The sequence below is a fragment of the Fusarium redolens genome (genome assembly GCF_020744475.1).
Source record: "Fusarium redolens strain MPI-CAGE-AT-0023 chromosome Unknown BKA55scaffold_50, whole genome shotgun sequence".
In the NCBI taxonomy this organism is placed as follows: Eukaryota; Fungi; Ascomycota; class Sordariomycetes; order Hypocreales; family Nectriaceae; genus Fusarium; species Fusarium redolens.
Window position 1 is genome coordinate 1 of NW_025763713.1, and position 21,833 is coordinate 21,833.

At 35.9% G+C, this 21,833-nt stretch overlaps 5 protein-coding genes across 5 annotated transcripts; 2 read left to right on the forward strand and 3 right to left on the reverse strand.

Moving 5' to 3' along the window:
- Nucleotides 1-7,726: 7,726 nt before the first annotated feature.
- On the reverse strand, nt 7,727-9,320 carry BKA55DRAFT_531408 (uncharacterized protein; the record flags this gene model as incomplete). The annotated part of the gene is made up of 2 exons (XM_046189226.1): nt 7,727-9,019; nt 9,072-9,320. The coding sequence occupies 2 exons, from the start codon at nt 9,318-9,320 to the stop codon at nt 7,727-7,729; spliced, it is 1,542 nt and encodes a 513-aa protein (XP_046040655.1).
- Nucleotides 9,321-13,068: 3,748 nt separating this feature from the next.
- On the forward strand, nt 13,069-13,260 carry BKA55DRAFT_531412 (uncharacterized protein; the record flags this gene model as incomplete). The annotated part of the gene is made up of 1 exon (XM_046189228.1): nt 13,069-13,260. The coding sequence occupies one exon, from the start codon at nt 13,069-13,071 to the stop codon at nt 13,258-13,260; it is 192 nt and encodes a 63-aa protein (XP_046040656.1).
- Nucleotides 13,261-14,759: 1,499 nt separating this feature from the next.
- On the forward strand, nt 14,760-16,517 carry BKA55DRAFT_725033 (ribonuclease H-like domain-containing protein; the record flags this gene model as incomplete). Its single annotated transcript, XM_046201096.1, has 3 exons — nt 14,760-14,782; nt 15,083-15,801; nt 15,862-16,517. The coding sequence occupies 3 exons, from the start codon at nt 14,760-14,762 to the stop codon at nt 16,143-16,145; spliced, it is 1,026 nt and encodes a 341-aa protein (XP_046040657.1). The 3' UTR covers nt 16,146-16,517.
- Nucleotides 16,518-17,199: 682 nt separating this feature from the next.
- On the reverse strand, nt 17,200-18,402 carry BKA55DRAFT_587690 (exonuclease). The gene is made up of 2 exons (XM_046194691.1): nt 18,180-18,402; nt 17,200-18,098 (listed from the first exon to the last, which is right to left on the reverse strand). The coding sequence occupies exon 2, from the start codon at nt 18,093-18,095 to the stop codon at nt 17,301-17,303; it is 795 nt and encodes a 264-aa protein (XP_046040658.1). The 5' UTR covers nt 18,096-18,098; nt 18,180-18,402; the 3' UTR covers nt 17,200-17,300.
- A 1,377-nt stretch (nt 18,403-19,779) lies between these two features.
- Nucleotides 19,780-21,630, reverse strand: BKA55DRAFT_725047 (uncharacterized protein; the record flags this gene model as incomplete). Its single annotated transcript, XM_046201097.1, has 4 exons — nt 19,780-19,807; nt 19,866-20,030; nt 20,086-21,369; nt 21,422-21,630. 4 exons carry the CDS (start codon nt 21,628-21,630, stop codon nt 19,780-19,782), a joined length of 1,686 nt encoding a protein of 561 aa, XP_046040659.1.
- Between the last annotated feature and the right edge of the window lie 203 nt (nt 21,631-21,833).

The following is a 21,833-nucleotide window of genomic DNA, read 5'->3' on the forward strand; positions in this document are numbered from 1 at the left end:
TATCTAGGGCTATTTAGATAATACTCTACTACTTAATATATTAGGTTAAATAATCCAAGTAACTAGAAATCTTTATTAAGTTCTTAACTATCTCTTTGCCTTTTAATTTAATAAGCTACTTTAGATTAATGCCTTATATATTAACTAATAAGATCTATATAAATGTGCCTCTTAGGTTATATTAATAAGAGAAATCTATATATATATTAAATATATCCTTACTTTCTTATTAATTATATATAATAATTATAGTTTCTAAGGGATAAACTAGTCTGTTTTAGGTTTATATTAGCAAATAAAGTAAGGCGTTATACTAAGCAATGCAAAGTGCTATATCTCTTAATAATTAAGTAATATATATTAGGCTTATTAATATAAAGAAGTCTTATTAATAGCTAATACATTAAGTTTAATAAAAGTGCTAATAAATGCAATTTATATATTAGAAGTAGCTAAATAGCTTAGTAAAAAATAAGAGTAATTTAAGAGTTAAATCTCTAAAGATTGTTAGTAATTTATAGTAATTTAATTTTAAAGTATTATACTTTAAGTAATTTAATAAAAGAGGATTATTATTAAAAAAAGTAATTTTATAATAATTAGTAAATATTATAAGGGCTATATAATATAGCTATATAGGTTATTATATAATATCTCCTCTTTATTAAGTCTTATTTTTAAAACTTATATATTTCCTTATTTTTATATTAGGCTTTAATAAGTACTAACTCTCTTTTTTAATTATTTTCCTATTATACCTTATTAATTATTATATTATAAAATCTTTAATTAAAATCTTATAAGACTTTAAAGTATATTTATTTAGTAAATTTAATTATAAAATTTAATTTTAATATTATACCTTATTCCTTTTATAAGGCTAAGGGCCTTTATTATAAAATAATTAAATATTTTTCTTATTAATTTAAAAATATTTAATAAGGTTAATTTTATAATGCTTTTAATATTATAATTACTTATTATATATTATTGTCTTTATTTATTATTACCTTTTACTAATTATTTCTTAATTTCTTAATTAAGTTATAAATCTAACTATTTAAAATAGGCAGAAGAAGAGGCTAAGAAAAAGCTTCTTAAGGCTTAATAAGAGGTTAATAAGGCTATTATAAAATTATCTTATATTTATTATTAAAAGTATTTATTATAAAAGCAGGGTATTTAATTTATTATTAATAGTATAAATTCTTTTATAATATTACAATCCTAGCAGTTACGTTATGTATACCTTATATTTTTTACTAATTACATATAATTACTATAGGCTAAGGGATTCTAGTTATAACCACTAAGACAAAGTCACTACAGATATAATAGAAATACCAATAATTCTTACTATTACCTTATAATTATAATTAATATATAAATATATTTATTAATACTTTTATAAAACTTAGCTTCCTGATTATTAATAAAACTTCTTTACCTTAATAAGCCTAAACTATATTATTAACTATTAAAAAATATAATACTTTATTATTACTTAATATAATACCTTATAACTTTATAAATATAAAACTTAATATAAATTAGTTTACCTATTTAAAAACCTTAATTATTATATATTAATAGCTCTTATTTAAAATATATTATATTAATAACTAAGTAATAATATATTATTAAGATATCTAGTAATACTAACCTAATACCTCTTTATATTAGAAAACTACTTAATATAGCTAAAATAATAGCTAAAATTTAGCAAATATATAATACTATATATAACTTATAGGCATATATTAATAAATAAAATACTACCTTAATAAGAAATATTAATTACTTCTTATAAAGATAAGATATTAGAGAAGTATTAAAGCTACCTAAGCTAAAACCCTTTAAGAAATAAGCTACTAATATAATCCTATTCCTAACTTAAATAAAGGCTTATTTCTATTTATTCTTTATAAAACTAAATACTATAATAAAGAAAATATTATATATTATATTACTTATTTAAGGAAATACTATAACTAGTTTAAACTAATTCTTAAAGACTACCTAAAGAATAATAAAATTATATAAAATTAGGAAATTATTAATATCTTTATTAATTAGAAAAACTTTAAAATAGTACTTAAAGATAATTTTAAAGTAATTAATAAAGAATACTAGGTAGTTATTAAGATTATAATATATAAATAAACTAATTTATATATAGCCTATTTTACTAAATTCTAATAACTTTAAGACTTAATAAGATAATAAAGCCCTTATAGAAATCTATTATAAAAAATTAAAAGAAAAAGTTAAAAATAAATTATATAAAGCAGACTAACTTAATAATATTATAAAGTATATTATAATAGTAATTAAAATTAATAAATAATAATATAAATATAAAAAAGAGATATTTACTAAAATAAGAATAAGATAAGGAAGTAACTTTAACTTATATTACCTAAACTAATAATATAATAATAGCTAAAGAAGCTCTTAAAACTAAGAATAATAATAAGGTAATTAATTAAATAATACCTTATATAAAATATATTTAAACTAATAGTACTTAAAGCTACTTAATTAAGGAATAAAGGATTAAGAAAACTATAAGATATATCTAAATATAAGTATTATAATTATAATTAGTTTAGATATATAGCTTAATAATACCTAGAGCCTAAAAACCTAAGGGATTTAAACCAAGGTAAGCAAACTCTAGGACTAATTAAATAATAAGACCCTTAAATAGCTATATATATATTAATACTAGAAATATATAAAAAAAGCTATAATATTATTAGCCTAAAGTCTATAAATAAACTATAAAAATAAAACCCCTATTTAAATAATTTAATTATAGAATTATAAAATCTATTTCTTATATATAAAGAAATTAATACAAAAAACCCACTAGTAAGGAATAAGGAATTTAAAATATCTCTTACTTTATTATAATATATAAACTTAATTAATAATAATTATATTATATAAAATACCTCTATAAATTTAACTTTATAATTATTTACTAAAAGGGATTTAATAATAAAAAAGTAAATATAATTAATAAAAAACTAGATTATAATACTAATATTATTAAAGTAAATAAATAAATATTAAAAAGAAATAATAAAGGAAAATATAAATTTATTTAGTAAATATAGACCTTAAAATAAATATAAATAATAAAATTAAAAGAGATATTAAAAAGTAAAGTATATAACTTCCTTTATACATTCTACTTATACCCTTTATATAAATATTAAGGAGTTATAAAAACCCTTAAAAGACTATTATAATAAGGATATAAGGTTTAAAGAAAGGAAATAGAAAAAATAATTAAATAATATAACTTATATATAAAGATAAAAGTATAATAATATAAGCCTTATAGAGAATTATAATTACTAAAAGTAATAAAATAATTATAAAGCTTAATTATAATAAATATAATAATTAAATTACCCTTATTAGAAGAACCCTTAATTAATATCTTTTATAATAATATTATAATTATAATTAATTAATTTATTAAGTTTAGCTACTACTTACTATATAAAGAAGTAATAAATATAAAAAAGCTTATTTATACCTTTTATATTAGGATTACTAAGGTATATAAATTGCCCCTTAAAATCCTAATAAATAGAAGAATTATATTTATTAGTAAGTTTTAGTAAGTATTAATAGCTTATATAAAAGTAAATTATAGGCTTATAATAGCTTTTAGACTTTAAATAAATAAATAAATAAAATAAATAAACTAAGTAGTAAAATAATACTTATAGTATTATATTAATTATAAATAAAATAATTAGGTTAAAAAACTATTATATGCCTAATTAGCTTATAATGCTGCCTATAATAAAAATATAAATTTTATATTATTTAATACTAACTTTAGATTTATATTAAGTACTTATTATAAACTATAAGAACTAGGAATAATTAACCTAGCTACTATTATTATAAGTAATAAATTAAAAGAATTATATAAAAAAATAAAAATAATACTTAAATATATTAAAAAATAAATATAATAATATTATAATCTTAAAAGAGTAAGAAGACTTACCTTTTTAAAAGGAGATATTATTTACCTATCTACTAAAAACATTTTAATAAAATAATTAAATTATAAATTTAACTATAAGTATATTAGGCTATATATAGTTAAAAGAAAGATTTTAAAAAATAACTATAAACTAAACTTATTATTAAAAGTTAGGCTTTACCTAATTTTTTATATTTTACTACTTAAATTAGTAGCTAATATAATATAAATTAAGATTAGTAATAAATTAAAAGAAATTATAAAACTAAAAGTTTATAAAGCAAAAGTAATTAAGGAAATAAAAAAGGTTAATAAGAAAATAAAATACCTTATTAAATAAAAGGATTACTTAAAAAGTAAAAATATATAGGAATTATTAAAATACCTTATTAATACCTAATAACTCTTAAAGAATTTCTATTAATAAGAAAAGAATTAAAAACAGCAGATTAATTAATAAACTTAATAATACTAGCCTTAATTAACTTTACTAAGCTAAAGATTTAGATATTAAATTATTTACCTTCTTATAATTACTTATTAAAGCAGAATCCTTCTCTAATACCTATAGACCTTTAGACTGTATTAGGCATTTCTAATAATAAAAATATATAAGTTTTAATAAATACTTATTTAGCTATAACTATAATTAAATAAGCTCCTTTTTAATAGCTTTTTTATTAGCTTTAATTTAACTCTTTTCTTAAATTAAATAATTAATTATAAATAATTAATAATAAAGAAATATAAAAAAACTATATAAAAAGAAACTAACCTTTAAATAAAGTAATACCCTTTTTATTATATAAATAACTATAATAAGTATGTTTAAAATAATTTTTCTAACTATTCTTTATTATATACTTATAATAGTTAGGGTTTTAAAAAGGGAAACTAGTCTATATTACATTTATGTTTGCAGATTGCATAAGGCATTTTTAGGCTAAGTAGGTTAGTTATTATATCGCTTAATAATTAAGTAATGCTTATTAGGCTTATTAATATAAAGAAGTCTTATTAATAGCTAGTAAGCTAAGTTCTATAAAAGTACTAATAAATATAGTCTATATACTAAAGGTAGCTTTATAGCTTAGTAAGGAAAGAGAGTAATCTAAGGGCTGGATCTTTAGGGATCGTTAGTGATCCATGGTGATCCATCCTTGGAGCGTCGTGATCCAAGTAATCCAATAAAATAGGATCGTTACTAGGAGAGGTAATCCTACCGTGATTGGTGGAGAATTGTAGGGGCCACGTGACATAGCTGCGTGGATTGTAATAATACTTAATATAATTCTTAATATATAATAAATAAGGTATAATTATATAGCCTTAAGTAATAATAAGTTTAGCTTTAATAAGATAATATTAAGTTTCTAGAGATAATATAATTAGTATATTAAAAAAAATATTATAGAGTTAAGTTAGAATATATATTAAGGAGAATTAATAAATAATAAATAAGCAAGGTCTTAAAAATAAGACTAAAGGAAGGGAAAGATTATATTATAATCCTAGTAGTTATATTATATATACCTTATATTTTTTACTAATTATATATAATTACTATAGATTAAGGGATTTTAGTTATAACTACTAAAATAGAGTTATTATAAATATAATAAAAACACTAATAACTCTTATAAATTACTAGTAATTATTAAAATTATTAATAATTCTTATTATTACCCTATAATTATAACTAATATATAAATATATTTATTAGCACTCTTATAAAACTTAGCTTACTAGCTATTAATAAGACTTCTTTACCTTAATAAGCCTAAATTATACTATTAACTATTAAGAGATATAATACTTTGCTACTACTTAGTATAATGCCTTATAACTCTATAAATATAAAACTTAATACGGATTAGTTTAGCTGTTTGGAAACCCTAACTGTTATAAGGAGGCTAAGAAACTAAAAGATAAAGTATTAGAACTTTAATAAGAGGTATTTAAAGAGAAGTATTTAAATATAATTAGCAATATAGCAGACCTTGTAATAATATATTATAATTAAGGCTAATATAAAGAGGCTAAGAAATTAAAAGATAAAGTATTAAAACTTTAATATAAAATACTTAGGGAGAAGTATTTAGATATAATTAGCAGTATAGCAGACCTTGCAATAATATACTATATATAAGGCCGATATAAGGAGGCCGAATGTATTTACTAAGAAGTACTAAAACCCTAATAAGAGGTATATAAAGAGAAGTATCTAGATATAATTAATAATATAGCAGTACTTATAGTAATATACTATATATAAGGCTAATATAATAAGGATAAAGAGATATTAATTAAAGTACTAAAACTTTAATAAGAGATACTTAAGAAGAAGTATTTAGATATAATTAGCAGTATAGCAGACCTTGCAATAATATACTATATATAAGGCCGATATAAGGAGGCCGAATGTATTTACTAAGAAGTACTAAAACCCTAATAAGAGGTATATAAAGAGAAGTATCTAGATATAATTAATAATATAGCAGTACTTATAGTAATATACTATATATAAGGCTAATATAATAAGGATAAAGAGATATTAATTAAAGTACTAAAACTTTAATAAGAGATACTTAAGAAGAAGTATTTAGATATAATTAGCAGTATAGCAGACCTTATAGTAATATATTATATATAAGGCTAATATAATAAAGCCCTTTAGCTTTATTAAACTGCCTTAGACCTTTATTATTATATACTTAGAGAAAACTATTTAGATACTATATAGAGTATAGTATACCTTGCCTCTATATACGAGGCATTACTATACTTACTGTTGCTTGTAGAGCTAGTCTAGTCTTTTGCAGTTACGTAAATCCACGAATCGGAGGGAGAAGGAAAGCCGCAGGATAGGTCGTTATGGAAGGTTATGTATAGAAAAGTTGGGCGCTTTTGCAAATGGAGATTCCACAAGAGCAAAGGCTTTGATTGATCTGTTTCTGCTGTATTTAAGGGTCTGTATCTGCTGTGGCGTATACTGAACTAGCTGCTCTAGTAATTAATGAGCATTTTGTGTGTCTGTGAACAGAGTGTATATATATAGTTATTAGGTAATCATAGCCTCTAGTTAGAAATTGATAGTAGAATGAATGAAGTTGGTTGTCTGATAGGGCGGTTAATGCCCGAATATCTAGGCATTTTGTGTTGTTAGTGCTGGAGGAGGGCAGGGATTGTATTAGGGCTGGTGGAAATACTATGCATGCACTACAGCTAATCCACTTTGGGCTATTTTCAGTAAAACTACAATGACAGATTGCTGACACTGAACCTGCACCACACTCTACTCATTTTATTTATTTCATTTTTTGTATATTCTATGTTGTCCACTTTCTCTCTACTTTCCTACCCGTTATGCATGTTCTATCTCATTTCATCATCTCCCCCTTCACAGCTTATCATTCAGATAGATGGCAAAATATGAAAAGTTGCGTGAGGCTAATGTTGATCATGTCTAATCCTTTTCAACCGATCAACGTCCCCTCTTCCCAAGCCTTTTTTATTGTTAGACCATATTTTGAGCCTACGAACTTGCAAGAGAGAATTAGCAAGTTGGCTACCCTAGGGTTGAGTGGGGTTCCTGTACGAAAGAATCTGATTGGTTTTCTGATGGTTTCCGCGGAGGCTTTAGTCCGGTCAGCATGCATCCTCTAAGCTCGAAGTGGTAAAAAGCGGATGAGGGGCCCTCCCAGCCTTTAGGGTTCAAATCATTGACTCCATCACCTTCCAGACTTCGGGTGGGTAACTTCCGTTAATCCAATAATCGCCATTAGGAGTCCTAGATATGATAGATGCATTTCTCGCAAGTATGTTGCTTGGGCTGACTCCCAGAATGTGGTAGTAGACGGGGTGGCCTCTAGCTGCAGGTTCCCAGATATCTTTCTTGGTCGAAAACTTCAGGCTATTCCTATAGGCAGAGGTGCTCAAAATAGCTGGCTCAAAGTTGAGGGCTTCGAAAAGATTAGCTTTGACCCAGCTGGTATAGTAGATGTAAACCGAGTTGGCGTTGCCGAACAGCGGCGGTACTCCAGCAAAGTCCAGCGACTCTCGTGTGAGGCGAGCCAGAGCATGAATAGAGGCTTCGGTTGTTTGCTCTTTAAGACTATTGCGAAGTGCTAGTGAGATAGTCCCAAGAGTGCTATCCCCACGGTTGTGCATGGACTTGGCAGGGACAATTGTCCAACAAGGAAGTACGGCGTTTTGCACGTATGCTCCCTTGCCACTCTCGATAGGAAAGAGTGACGGTGCGCGCCCTCGGAGATCGTATGCATTTCCGATAGTGAATGATCGCCTTGAGTCTTGTGGAAAGAGAGCTGACGCCACGACTATGGATAGCCAAGCGACTATGACGTCGCCTTCGCTTATGAATGGAGGTGAAGAAGTTTTGCCGAGAGAATCCAAAGCCTGATTGCGGAGTTGTTCAACATTTTTTCGAGGCAGAAAGAGTATTTTACTCTCTAGTGTACGCCACCGTAGTAGGTCGAAAACGTAAAAAAAGGGAAACAAGTACATCCGCCAGCCCTTAACCTGTTGTTTTTCAAGGGCATACGGCTTGGTAAAAGCAGGGTTATCTCCTGCGTGAGCCATGGGGTCTTCGCCCGCAGACAACATAGGCAGGATCTCTGACTCACGCCCAGCAAGCACCAGACTCCAAGCAATGCCGAGATCGCGAAGGCTCGTAGCATCGACGGCGATGTGAGGCCAACAAAGTGAGACCAGAGTCGCGTCGGTGAAGGATACGACATGGAGGGTCAACTGTGGGTAATCGGATTTGAGATAATCATTGAGACTGAGTGGAGTTCCTGGAGGAACACCTAAAGCCGTAAAATCTGAGCGACTGTCTTGGATAGATGGTCGATCTGGAGTGGGACGTGGGAATTCAGAGGCCAAAGGATGTGCATCTATACTGACGTCGAACGTGTCATGATGAAAACCGAGCGCAGGACGTTCCGAAGTAAAAGTCTCGGGAACATGAATTTCCAATTTTTCTTTGCTCTAAGTAATGTCAGTGAATGCTTTGACCCAACGGTTCATTGTGTATTCCGACATTCATGCGGATCCGTCCTCCCAGTTTTCGCCATCCCGGTCGAGCAATGACACGAGAAAGAGACTCCCGTAGCATCTCTGCATCCAGCGGATCATTGAACCTGAGCGTCCAACACTCTACACAGTTGCGCAAAAGGGGGGCGTCATCAAAATAATAGACTGGTAGCACGGTATCGGTCGGGTTTGTAGGATAGTTTGGTGGTTGGCGCGTCTGCCCCAGAACAGCTCGTCGAATGGCCTGCAGCGCCATGTTTGCTGGCTTTTCTCACGCTGTGATGCGACAGCGTTTGGTAGGTAGCTGTCAATGGTTCTGAGAGAGACATAATCACATCAGTTCAAAGAGGTGATGTTTTATTATACCCGCCTTCGATTACACGGCACATGTCAGCAAATGCTTATCTCGTCGTACTCTTGGCCAATCGTATGGGGACTTGAGCGCCACGGCTTACTGTTCCACGTAAATGCCATCACGAGGACAACATCTGCATGTCAGCTTGGCCGAATACAGGGCTCATTTTCGATTCTAACGTTAGTAGGAGAAAGCTTGGACAGGAATCAGAGCCTAGTCCTACAGTCCAAAACCAACTCTGGCAGAGTTGATTTTATTGACCCACTTTAAACCCAGCAGGGTTGATTATTGCTGGGGTGCAGAGTTGATTTAATATTAGTGCCGATTAAAACCGGGGCTTAGCTAGAGCGCGATGCGTTCTTTCGCGTAAAGTGCTATAGGGGGGTAAATTATACTACTAGATGGTCTCGTTGTTGATAAAAACACAATTGTCATTCACATCTCATGAATAAAAACCCAGTTGTTATGATGATTGCTAAGATGGCCTCGAATTTGTAATCTGAATTATGCGGTGCTATTCGTCCCTATGTTGTTCTCTCTATATACTGCCTTCTTGTGTGCCAGGTTTGTGGATTCGCCTCTGTAGCCGATGAGGTTGCCACGCATTTGAGGACACGACATCGCGATATACAGCCACAATATCGACAGGATCTGGTGGAAAAGATGAAACAGATGCCCGATGTTTTCCGCAATCGGGACGAAATACGTCGTTATTTACAATACCTAACGGATTTAATTCAGCCCATTCCATATCTTGCGCCACTAGAACCAGATAGTTTAAAATGTCATGCTTGCGGCCATATTGTCCGTCGCATCCAAAAGATACAAAAGCATTGCGCTAAAAAGCAGTAATGTATTAACCCAAGAGGCAGGGGAAGACTAGCACCGAATTGCTACATATCTGCTGATGAGCTACCGTGGGAGGAACATATCGCTTATTAGCGATTTTTTCCTTCTGGGGAAGGCAGCAAATAGTTCCAGGTTAATACACAGGCAAATAGGCAGGCAAGCAGATTGAAAGTAAAGCCGAGCACTAAGAAGCTAAAGGAACGCCCTATGTTCTTATATCTGAGGTATCAGCCTATTTATAATAAGTTATAGACCGGGAAGCCAGATATCGAGAAGCATTAGGTTAACTACGATTAACTACTAATGGCATAGGAACTAATACTTTTACCGCTATAAGCCTGTGGCTGGATAGAATATAATAGCCTTTTATCTACCGAGGCTCTCAATGAGATATCCTGCAAGCATTAATTAGACTACCTGATTGCTACTCTCTTAATGCAGACTATATCTTAGGTTAGGGCAGTTTAGAAGGCGCGCCAAACCTTATAAGCCTAAGAGAGGATAAATAGAAGATCTTATGCATTATAAGAGTATTAGACTCTGTAATAGACCGTTATAAGGATATAGTTTGCTATACTAGTTATAATCTTCATTACTAGCTACTTAGCTTGAGACTCTAGAGTTATCAGGAGATTGCTTTTACCTTAGTGGTAGAGAAGAGTAGCGAGATTAAATACCGGAGGACTTAGAAGTAATTCTTGGCTTTTATCCTATGAGTATACTAAATGCCAGATAGCTCTCGACGAGAAATAATAAATGTGAAAATAAAGCCGGAGATCTCTAAACAGCTAGATCAGATATAGAAGCATAATATCTGGAACTATCTCGACGTGTTAGAGGGAACTTAACTGGTTATAGAAAGACAAGGAGGTTCCGTGATAGGAATACACTCTGATCCTATAGGCGGTTAATCTATTAATGTTCTTCTTAATACTCGAGCTTATTAAGGACCAGGTCGGAAGGAAAGCGTTGAGGATGGCGAAATAGATAATGAGAACGTTAAAGCTTAGGAACTCAAGGACGACAACGATGATAAGGACAACTAGAGCGACTATGATGATTCTGGTGGATATACAGCCAGAACTTAATATAACCTATTCTCAGGCGTATTAAGGGACTCTACTGCGTATAAAATCGATTACTTCCTTAAACTCTTATTCTAAGTTTGTATTATACTAAGTACCGAAAGCTTTCTTAATAGGCAGCTAAGCTCTATACTACTTATATATTTTAGTATATCCTTGGATTCTCTGCAGATAGTCGGAGATTCTAATTTGCTTATTAGTATTGCTTAAAACTATTAGTAATGATTTATATATAGCATGTATTATTCCTAGAGTAAGTACTGCCTTTATATAGATATAGAGTTCTTAGTATTTTATAATAGCTAGAAGCTAGATAATTTAAGTATTTTAATAAAATCTAAACTAAGTATATAGTTCTAGGCTTATAATACCTATTAGTAGAGCTAATAAGCCTCTGAGATTTTAAACGCAATATTATATATACTAAACTACTAGCTATACTTTTCTACTAAAGTAATAATAGCAAGATAATATCTTATAAGACTATTTAAGTAATAATAAATAACTTTTATAAACTCCTAGACTATTTTATTATATAGGCAGAAGTATTATATAATTAATTAATATTCGAGATTAAGCTAAATATTAACTTATTAAGAGTTAAAGATAATATTATAAATATAAAAAGTAAATATAGCTTTATTAACTATCCTGAGAATAGTCTCGAGTCAGCCTATTTAGATCTATTACTTTATGCCTATATTGCAGGCAAAAACAGACTAGCTAAAAATAAAATATAGAGATAGCATGCTATAATAGTATATTTAAGATAAGTCAGCAAGATAGAGGAGTAGCTTACTAGTAGTTTTTATACCGCCTATAATCAGATACTACAAATCAAGGAGCTCCTAAGTCTCGAGTATGAGAATAATCCAAACACAAGTTATAGAGTATATATTTAAGGCAGATATATAGTATATATTATCTGCCATCATAAAGTAAAGCACCTTACAAATCGCAAATTCTATATAGTCTAATTCCTTCTAGTCACACTAGGTTACATTCTATTTAAGTACCTTATCTATATTTGACCTATAGCAGATCTACTATGCCGTAAGCAGCTCGGCGCTAATAGGAGAGCTTAGCAGCGCTTATAGATACGCTTACTATTCTAAAATAACAGGAGGCCCTAACCTATATCTCACCTAATAGATCTTATTATAAAAGCCACTTTGGAACTATAGCGACAAAAGATTAATATATAGATATATCACTAACTGGCTATGGCAAATACTGAGAAGCATATTCGTAAAGTATATACCCCGTTTAATAGGCACGATAATTACAGTAATAATACCGAGATTAATACCGTATTTGCTTAGCAGAGTAGGTATTAGCCTCTCTAGCGCGGGATTACATATAGACTTAATAGAGCTTACCTATCTAGACTCTAGCTATTACTTCTATAATACTATAAGTAGGCTTCTATACGGTGGTATAAGTTTCTGGGCCAGTTAAGCAAGAATATACCATTAGAACCTAAAGGATTTCCCGTGTTAAAGTTATCTTCGATTAATAAGAAGCAAGCTATTGCAGAAGTTGCCATGGACTACACTCTTCTGATAGACAAAGCTTATTTGGCAAAAAGACAAAAAGGTAGCAGACCATTAGTAATCTCAAGTAAACTAAATTTATAATCTCTTTCGGAAAAGGGTTGGCCAGACAGCTAGGACTAAGTCTTACCCTCTATATCCGGCGAGATTCCGCTTTAAGATATGCATGACGAAAATGGAAATTTGGTATCTATTAACGGAATTCTCTATGTGCTTGATGAGCCTCGAATTTTGATTTGCCTTCTATGTAGGCATGCTGTCCGACCTGGGAGAGGCATTAAAGCCTATTTTCGAAATATGCATAAATATACTGGAAATAAGCTTAAGGCGGTGCTATCGTTCTGCGGTAATTAAGAATTCTAAGATCCAACCAAAGTACCACTTCCTGCGAATGGTAATAAGGCTATCCTACAACTCCCAAAGCTTGGCGGGTTTAGCTGTGATTACTGCGAGTTTTTATCCATCGATAAGTCGAACGTCAGGAATCATCATAACCAATGCCAAGCAAGGCATGGAAGGACAGGCGAAAAAGGATAGAGACATGTAATTCTTTAAAGATTTGTAAAGAGTAGCAGCGTTTGGTATTGGATCGTGCAATAGCAGGCGGCGGATTAATACGAACTTCAACAATTAAATCTACTCTTAAAGGCTCCTCTTCCTGTATTCTCTTTGCAGTCTACCCAACTGATGTTCTTAGAGTTTTATCGCTTGCAGGGATTACTCTTTCACCCAATCAAAATCGCAAAATCAATAGAGTTAGATAGAGACGAATTACAAAAATGAGAATAATGGGTAGAGTCTGGTAAAAACAGGTTTGACTCATTAGTTAATTCTATCCTCTCTCTCTATCGTCTACTAGCCGACTCAAACTAGATACTAAATATAATATAAACTTATGAACATTAGATGGAAGCACACACTAAGGTCCTCACCCTATTCATGTTCTCATACGTATTTTTAGCTGGTTGTTGACCTTGTTGTCGACCCGGTGCATTGCAGCCAATCGTGAGTTTCGCGGTCAAGATCCATGTATATTCAGAAGAGGATAGCAGCCAACTCATATAAAGCCTAGCGCACCATTGAACAAGCTAAGCTTCAACAGTGAGCAATTTGTTGTCCTTCAACCACTGTGTTTAATCACACATCCGCGAAACACTTTGGGCGGGTCCGTATTCGTCATGGTGTAAGTCATCACCTCTGTTACCACGAGTTGGCATCAGTCGAGAATAAAACGCTACAGAACAGACAAGGTTCCTAATGGAAAGGCCATAGTTCCTTAGCCAGCGAGAATACTTCACTACTACGCCGTCACAGAGATATTAAGATGGGAGGACTATGACATAAGGTTGGAGAATGATAAGCAAAAGTTTTCAAGTTACGGAAACGGTATTTACACGAGAAAGATTTACCCCTGATAGTATACCTTGGCTGAACCACTGTGATCAATATTTATGGCCTCAAAGTAAGAGCATCACATTTGGCTAGAAGATGTACTCTTGTTTTGAACTTGAAGAATATATTACAATTTAGTTCATTCAGCTCAAGTGTTAGATACAGAAATAGGGCCCGATCCTTTTTTCTTTTTTTGACTTCCAACAGTGACCTGGAAACGGCCATTTCCATCGAACATCAAAATACGGAGTACCCTATAAATACAAATCTGCTGTAAAATAAACTGCTGCTGCTGGAAACTTGATAATATGCCGATCGAGATGCTTTAGTGGCTTGCCAGTGTAATTATTTTCTGATATCCATTTAGTTTGGAAACATCATGGAACAAAATTGAATACCTTGTAATGAAGCTTCATTTAATCGGCCTTATTCGTCTTGTTCATGTTATGAGCTATTAATTTATGTCTTATCTTGACACCAATCTGTACGTACTTCTGCCAACTGATTATTGATTCAGGAGGCCTACTAAGCGGGGTAATCGTCCATGTACTGATGCCCAACATCATAGGGCTCATAAAAGAAATAGCCCATCACATTACCGACTTTTCATCTTTCACTTCCTTCGCCTCTACATTTCAAGCATTTCAGCAATGAAAAAAGTCGAACGAAATAGTAGGCGGCGCTGTAAAATATGCTCCGTCTCTTTCGAGACCCATTCTAAACTGGCGAAACATTGTTTGGATGCAGAGCATCAAAGAAATCAGTGTTGTCAACACTGTATCAGATGGTTTCCTACCCAACAAGCCTTGGCCCAGCATAATGAAGCAAAGCATGGGAAGTTACCGGAGACTGTGACATCTCAAAGCTTAAGGCCCAACGTCTCAACGCCTGTACCTCTGTTACAATTTCGCTTCAAAGACGAGAGCTATAAGTATTTCCCTCTGCTCGACTTGACAGTCATTCACCACCGTCTCATTCTCAAATGCCATTCTTTCAATCGCCTTAGAAAAGAGTGCTACATCTTACCAAGCGAGCCGAGACAGGAGAATTGGGAGAATCGTACGGCTCCTTACCCTAGCTCTCGCGAACCCAAAAGAAAGGCTGTTGCATTGGATTGCGAAATGGCAGGTGTCAGAAACGGTGATAGTGAGATTATATCCATCTGTGTTATCGACTTCTTCTCTGGCCAAGTTTTAACCAATTCCCTTGTTAAACCTCACGAGCCCATCATTGAATGGCGAACCAACATCCATGGCATACGGCCGGCAACATTGTCAATGGCTGTATCTCAAGGACAAGCTCTTCGCGGTTGGGAAGCAACACGACAAGAGCTTTTCAAGCATATCAACACAGACACGGTACTAGTCGGACAATCTCTCAATCAAGACTTAAAAAGTCTGCGAATATCACATGGAAAGATCTTCGATACTGCTATTCTTACAGCAGAAATGGTGTTTGGGACAGACGCTGGTTTTGGCCGTCGATGGAGTCTCCAGTCGCTATGTGCGGATCTGCTAAAACTGCGAATCCGACAGAACTCCAACACGCATGAGGCATAGGAAGATTCGACGGCGGCACGAGAGGTTGCGTTATGGTGCCTATGTTACCCTCACGAGTTGGAGCAGTGGGGAAAAAGGGCCCGCGAGAAGTACATTGCTGAGAAGTTGAAAGCGGTGAAGGGCAGGCGAAAGAAGAGAGGAAATGTACAACGCTCATCGCGTATTCGCGACGATGATGAAGATGACTGGGGGTATCATTATGATTACGGTTATGATGGTGATGATATCCTTCGTTGGGAGGACGTCGTAGACTGGGAAATATGGCCGAAGTCACCACCCTCTGATTAATAATGCAAGGTAATCATATTTGTTATCGCTATATGCTTTTTGGTACCTAAATTTGGATCAAAAATGGACAATGTCAACAAGAATAAATCTGTTGACACCACTCACCGCGAGAATCTGCTACAGATTGAAGGTCGATACATGCCACTCGTAATTCGGATCGCCAGTTGTCCCTACCAGTGTCTACAGAGAGAATCGCAAACTAAAAGGTTTCAGGCCCTGTAGGCCTCGATCTTTAGATTCAAGGGGCAAACTGGGCTTAGGGTAAGTTTTGCTTCCTTGGTTATTGTGAGACTACCGCCTGACTCCAGGAGAGCCGACAGACCGAGCTCAAACGGCAGAGCCTGCCGATGATGTGATTAGAATAAAGCGACTGGGAGGCTCTCTAATTGGCGTTGCCAATGATCCACAATGAGTGTTGTCCACGATGAGGCCTTCTACTGCAAGTTGTTATTGGCTCAAATGCAGAAGGACTAACCGACGCTCGAAGTGGCATGCCAGCCTCACCGGAGGAACAGAAATACATTATTTTGGCAGAAGACAATAAATAAAAAGAGATAAAAAAGACATACGCGGTAAGAGATATCTGAAGTTCCGTGATAAAGTAACCTTTTTGTGCTTACGAAGCATAATTAAGTCTGATCTATACAGATGCAATGTTTTGTGTAAGTTCGATATACTTTCTAGATTGCCTTCATCCCTTCTGCTGGAGAAAAGAACAGACTTCCTATGATAACACATTGGAAGATAACAGTTGGCTGCATGACCCTTCCAACATGAGTGAAACGGGAAACGGCTGCATATTTGCACCTTGAGTCTCGCTTGTGCTTGTGTTTGCGGGGTTTAAGATGGCCGGCCTCCCGCGTGCAGTGAGGCCTCCTTCGCGCATTCAACCGTAACCACACAACAAGCCATCTTAACTGTGAGACATGCATTGACGTGGCCAAGTATTATTGGTCACATGTTACGAAGAGACAAGGTGTAACAGATGCATGACGCCAAATACGTTGTCCCAGCTGTATGTTTGCTACGTCTTAATAAACAAAATGTCTCATTCGCACAGTCATGCTAGCTAGAGGACGGAACTTCCTAGTAGAACGAATAAAGTGGCTATACAAAAAGTACGCGATACTGCAGGAGTAACTGTGTAAGAAAGCCTTACCAGCCACTGGGGGCCAGAGCCATGTGCCGTCCTTTGCCGTTGTAGGTAGCAGATTGAGATGACTTTACCCTTGCCTTCGATGCGGCGATTATCTTCTCACGCCACCTCTGTTCCATTCTACCATTATAGTGAGCCCATGAACGTGGAAAAATCTGAACGTCCTGGGCACAATAGAGCTTGATAGCATCGGGCAATGGACGTTCGTTGAAAACCTCATACATCCCACCTTTCTCAGGCGCAAAAAGCCGAAGTCCAGCCTCTTTGACCCGAACCCAGTCCGACCGTTCCTGTACTGACAGAGGAGCATCAGGCTCGATGCATTTTGACAGCCCGTTGACACATCTCCTTGAAAAGGACCGCGTTGCTAGTTCCATGAGCTGCAGATCATGAATTCCAGCCAATTTGATCTGGTAACTACCATAAAGTGCATCTGAGTCGTTACGAACATCAAAGAACACTTTGGTTATGTTATCGCATTCTAAAATGTCCTTGAGGGTGCGGCCATTGCTCCCGGGTGTTGAAAAGCACTTGTCACCCATCGTGTATACATCAATCGAATAGGTACATTTGATCGGCATGTAATAGACCTGCATAATCGAGACGGTTCCGTGGCGAGAAAGGTTCACTCCTTCAAGGTCGATGAAAATTGAAGGTTGAACTGTTGAACGTCCATCAAGAAGGTCGACCAGCTGTGCTACCGCAGGCGTGTCGTTAACGAAGGTTACGACTGGTTTGCTTTCTAGCTTAACAGCAGCCAGTCGCTCTGTGACTGTTTCTAGGTTCGACGCCATGTCCTGACAAAGATTAAAAGCACAAATTAGCAAACGGTCGCCTAGTTCTTTGATACACTTGAACTGTCAGACGGTAGCACTTACGGTATTCAGGTGAGTTTTATCTTGAGAACGCGTAGGAATTCCGTTCCTGGATGGGAAACTCTTGGAATGGCTATGTATTGAGTAAATATCGTGATAGATGATCTTCTTAGGCCTGGAAGCAGAAAAGCATGCCTCTGTGAATGTCCTGGATGGGCAAAGGTCTTGGTCGATGTTATGAATACACCATTTGAGATAAAAGGGTTGTGCTAACCTTGAAACTATGACTACCGGTGCTTGTGCAGGTATTGGCATGCATCCAGTTCCCTCATCCTAACCAGGCCTGATACCAAATTGTGGCTGTTTATGACTCATTTCATGCATTTTTCATGTTTCACCGCTATCTCGAGATTTGTCCAACAACTTTTCAATTGGCAGCTGGCTAAGATTGTGACTGATAAGAACTTTTGTTGATAGACGATAGGTAGATTATGTTTTTCGATGGCCGTCCCGTCATCCTGTTGGTGACAATACGACTTCCGTTTTCAAACCCAGACAAAGTACGTGGACGGTAGAGCCACAACCATTAGGAAGAATGTTTATTCTATTTATGTGAATGATCATCTAGAGTGATTCATCTCAACAGCAGGGGCTTTTGGTCTCAGACAGGTCACTAGCAAAGAAGTGCATGATGCAGCAGTATCTAGTCGGAACAATCGACGAAACCTCGCTGGTCTCTTTCGCTTTGCAGGGTTACATAATGTGTTATGCTAACTCAAATATGAGACGAGGCCCAAAGTAAATGAGGAGTAGGATGCAGTGCTTCAACAAACTCATGTCCAATGTCTCGCAAATTACGACAAATGTCGGCCAAATGCCACAAGAGCCTCGTGCGTGGCGCCAATTGGCCTTATATGTTGGCAAATCCTTCAGTTCGGTAGAGGCTTGTCTAGGCAGGTGCAGGGTGTGATTCCGTCCCCACCAATTGAGGCACAGCAGTGGCAGCGGTCGGATGAGCCCGTGGACCAGGGTGTTTGCGAAGCAAAGATAGGATTGACATGTGGTCAATTCCTGAATGGCGATAGGCTATGGCAGATTCACACCGGAACGTTAAACCCATGCAGCAATTAAGCTTAACGGAAATATTGCTATTTATGGGTTGTCGCACGACTATTATCCGCGCAAAGGAACTTTAGTAGTCGAGCCGGTTAACACTTTTCTTTACCCTATTACAAAAAGTCCAAGCTAGTAATTGAAATTGACCCTTGACTGTTGTATAGAGGCATTCGACTGGTACCAATCTAAAGCAGAAGGTAGAACAAGCCCCCGGGGGATTACGCTTAAAGTGGAAATACTAAGAAGTTCAAGTTATGAGAACATCCACTATGAGATAGCTTCAGACCCTCAAGAGTTTAAGTAAGTCCCTTAGGCCACAATTGTAGACACAATAGGAATTCCTGTTGGTATTGGAGTGTATAGAATTTAGAGTATCGACAGTTAAAGAACTCAATCAACAGAGTTGGGTTAGGTGAGTTTAAGACAATTAACCGCTAAGAGCAACCGAGGATACAGGGTGTGAGGATAATTAGGCTACTGAATCAATCTATCTTTAAACTCTACACGACCACTTTCTGGATTTATATACAAAGAAATTATGCTACAACTAATTACAGCGGCCGAAACCCTTCTGGCTGGAGAATGAAGTTAGCAATCGGAACAAGACGGAGAGAGTGGAGATCGGCCACTTACCAGTTAGCACCACAGTGAGTACTGGTTGTTCCACAGAAACCAGTGGAACCACAGCACTGTCCATTGAATGGACCACCAGCACAGGTCAGACCAACCTTGCTACCGCAAGTGCTGTCCAATGAGGGAATGTCCTTGGTGAGACAGGCGCTGGAAGCACCCTTTTGGCTAGAGAGTAGTAATGTCAGTAAAGATATCGATATGATAGAAAATGTGAACTTACCAGCCCTGTCCACAGTGAGAGGCGGTGCTTCCACAGTATCCATTGGATGAGCAACAGTTTCCGAGTCCAGATCCAGCACAAGTCTTGCCGTTCCTGGTACCACACTCAGAGTCGGATGAGATACCGGTGCAGAGACCGAAGGCCTTCTGGCAACCATTGCGGCAGAAGGTGTCGCCCTTGCCACAGTAGCCGTACTCAGAGCAACAGTCTCCAAAGACACTGCCCTTACAGGTCTTGCCATTCTTGCCACAGCTTCCATCGGTCGAGACGTTGCCGGAAGCTTCATCGCAAGTACCAAACTTAGACTGACAGCCAGCCTTGCAATGACCTTCTTTACCGCAGTAACCCTCAGCAGAACAGCAGTCACCGTAGGTGCTTCCCTTGCAGGTCTTACCATTCTTACCGCAGAAGCCATCGGTAGAAATGTTGCTAGCCTCGGGGTTGCAAGTACCGAACTTGGATTGGCAGCCTGCATCACAGTGATCCTTCTTATCACCACACCAGCCACCAACGGAACAGCAGTCACCGTAAGTGCTGCCCTTGCAAGTCTTGCCGTTGAAGCTTCCGCAGCGACCGTCGGTTGAGACAGCGCCGGAGTCAGCTTTGCAGGTACCAAAAGCAGTTTGACATCCTGCACCACAGTGGCCTTCCTTTCCACAGTAACCCTCCTTGGAGCAACAATCGCCGTAGGTGCTTCCTTTGCAAGTCTTTCCGTTCTTGCCACAGAAACCATCGGTAGAGATGTCAGTCTCGGCGTTGCAGGAACCAAACTTGGTCTGGCATCCAGCATCACAGTGACTATCCTTGCCGCAGTAGCCTTCCTTGGAGCAGCAATCTCCGAATGTGCTTCCCTTGCAAGTCTTGCCATTCTTTCCACAGAAGCCATCGGTGGAAATATCTCCAGCATTGGTCAAGGTACAGTTGCCGAAGCCTTTCTGGCAACCAGCACCGCAATGCTCAGCCTTGTCTCCACACCAGCCGCCGATAGAACAGCAGTCACCATAGCCAGAGTCAAGACAGATCTTGCCATTGGCACCACACTGGCCATCAAAGGTGATTTTGCTGGGAGGGCCACAAGTGCCAAAGTCGGGAGTACAGTTGTTACCGCAGTGGGCTGTAGAGTTACCACACCAGCCCTGGGTAGAACAACAGTCACCAAAGGCGCTACCACCACAAACGAATTTGTTTGTACTGCCACAAGAACCATCGGGAGAGACGCTTCCAGGGCCTAGGGGAACTTCAGGAGGGGGTGCAGCGGCATTGCAGTTTCCAGCCTTGCTCTGACTACGTTGTGTTAGTTGTGTCTAAGACAATAATGACTAGATAGAGAACGTACCATCCGTCTCCGCAGAACTTGCTGGATCGGCCGCATTGGCCGTCCTTGGAACAGCAAGCACCCCAGAGAGGGCTGCAGACGAAACCAGTCTCTCCTCCACAGGTGCCATCTTCAGTAACCATACCGGTCTGCCATGGGGACAAAGTCTGAGTAGGGGACTGGGCAACAACAAAAGCTGGCAAAAGCCAGAAAAGAGCAGCGACCTTCATTGTGTGGGAGAGTGTCGGAGTGGTTGGCAGTGATGGTAATTCTCTCAGCGTCTACGACGATATTGGTAACTCATATAAGAGTACTCATATACGAGGACTCGTTTAGTGACTGCAGTTCACGATCGGGCAATTCCATTGGCGCCACTTTTCTCAGCGAACACGATCGGAAGGATCGTCCCAATTGAGCCGCGATCCCTGACCCA

Bases quoted from the DNA above. Each gene is read 5' to 3' on its own strand.
- BKA55DRAFT_587690 (XM_046194691.1), bottom strand. From the start codon at position 18,095: ATGGCGTCGAACCTAGAAACAGTCACAGAGCGACTGGCTGCTGTTAAG.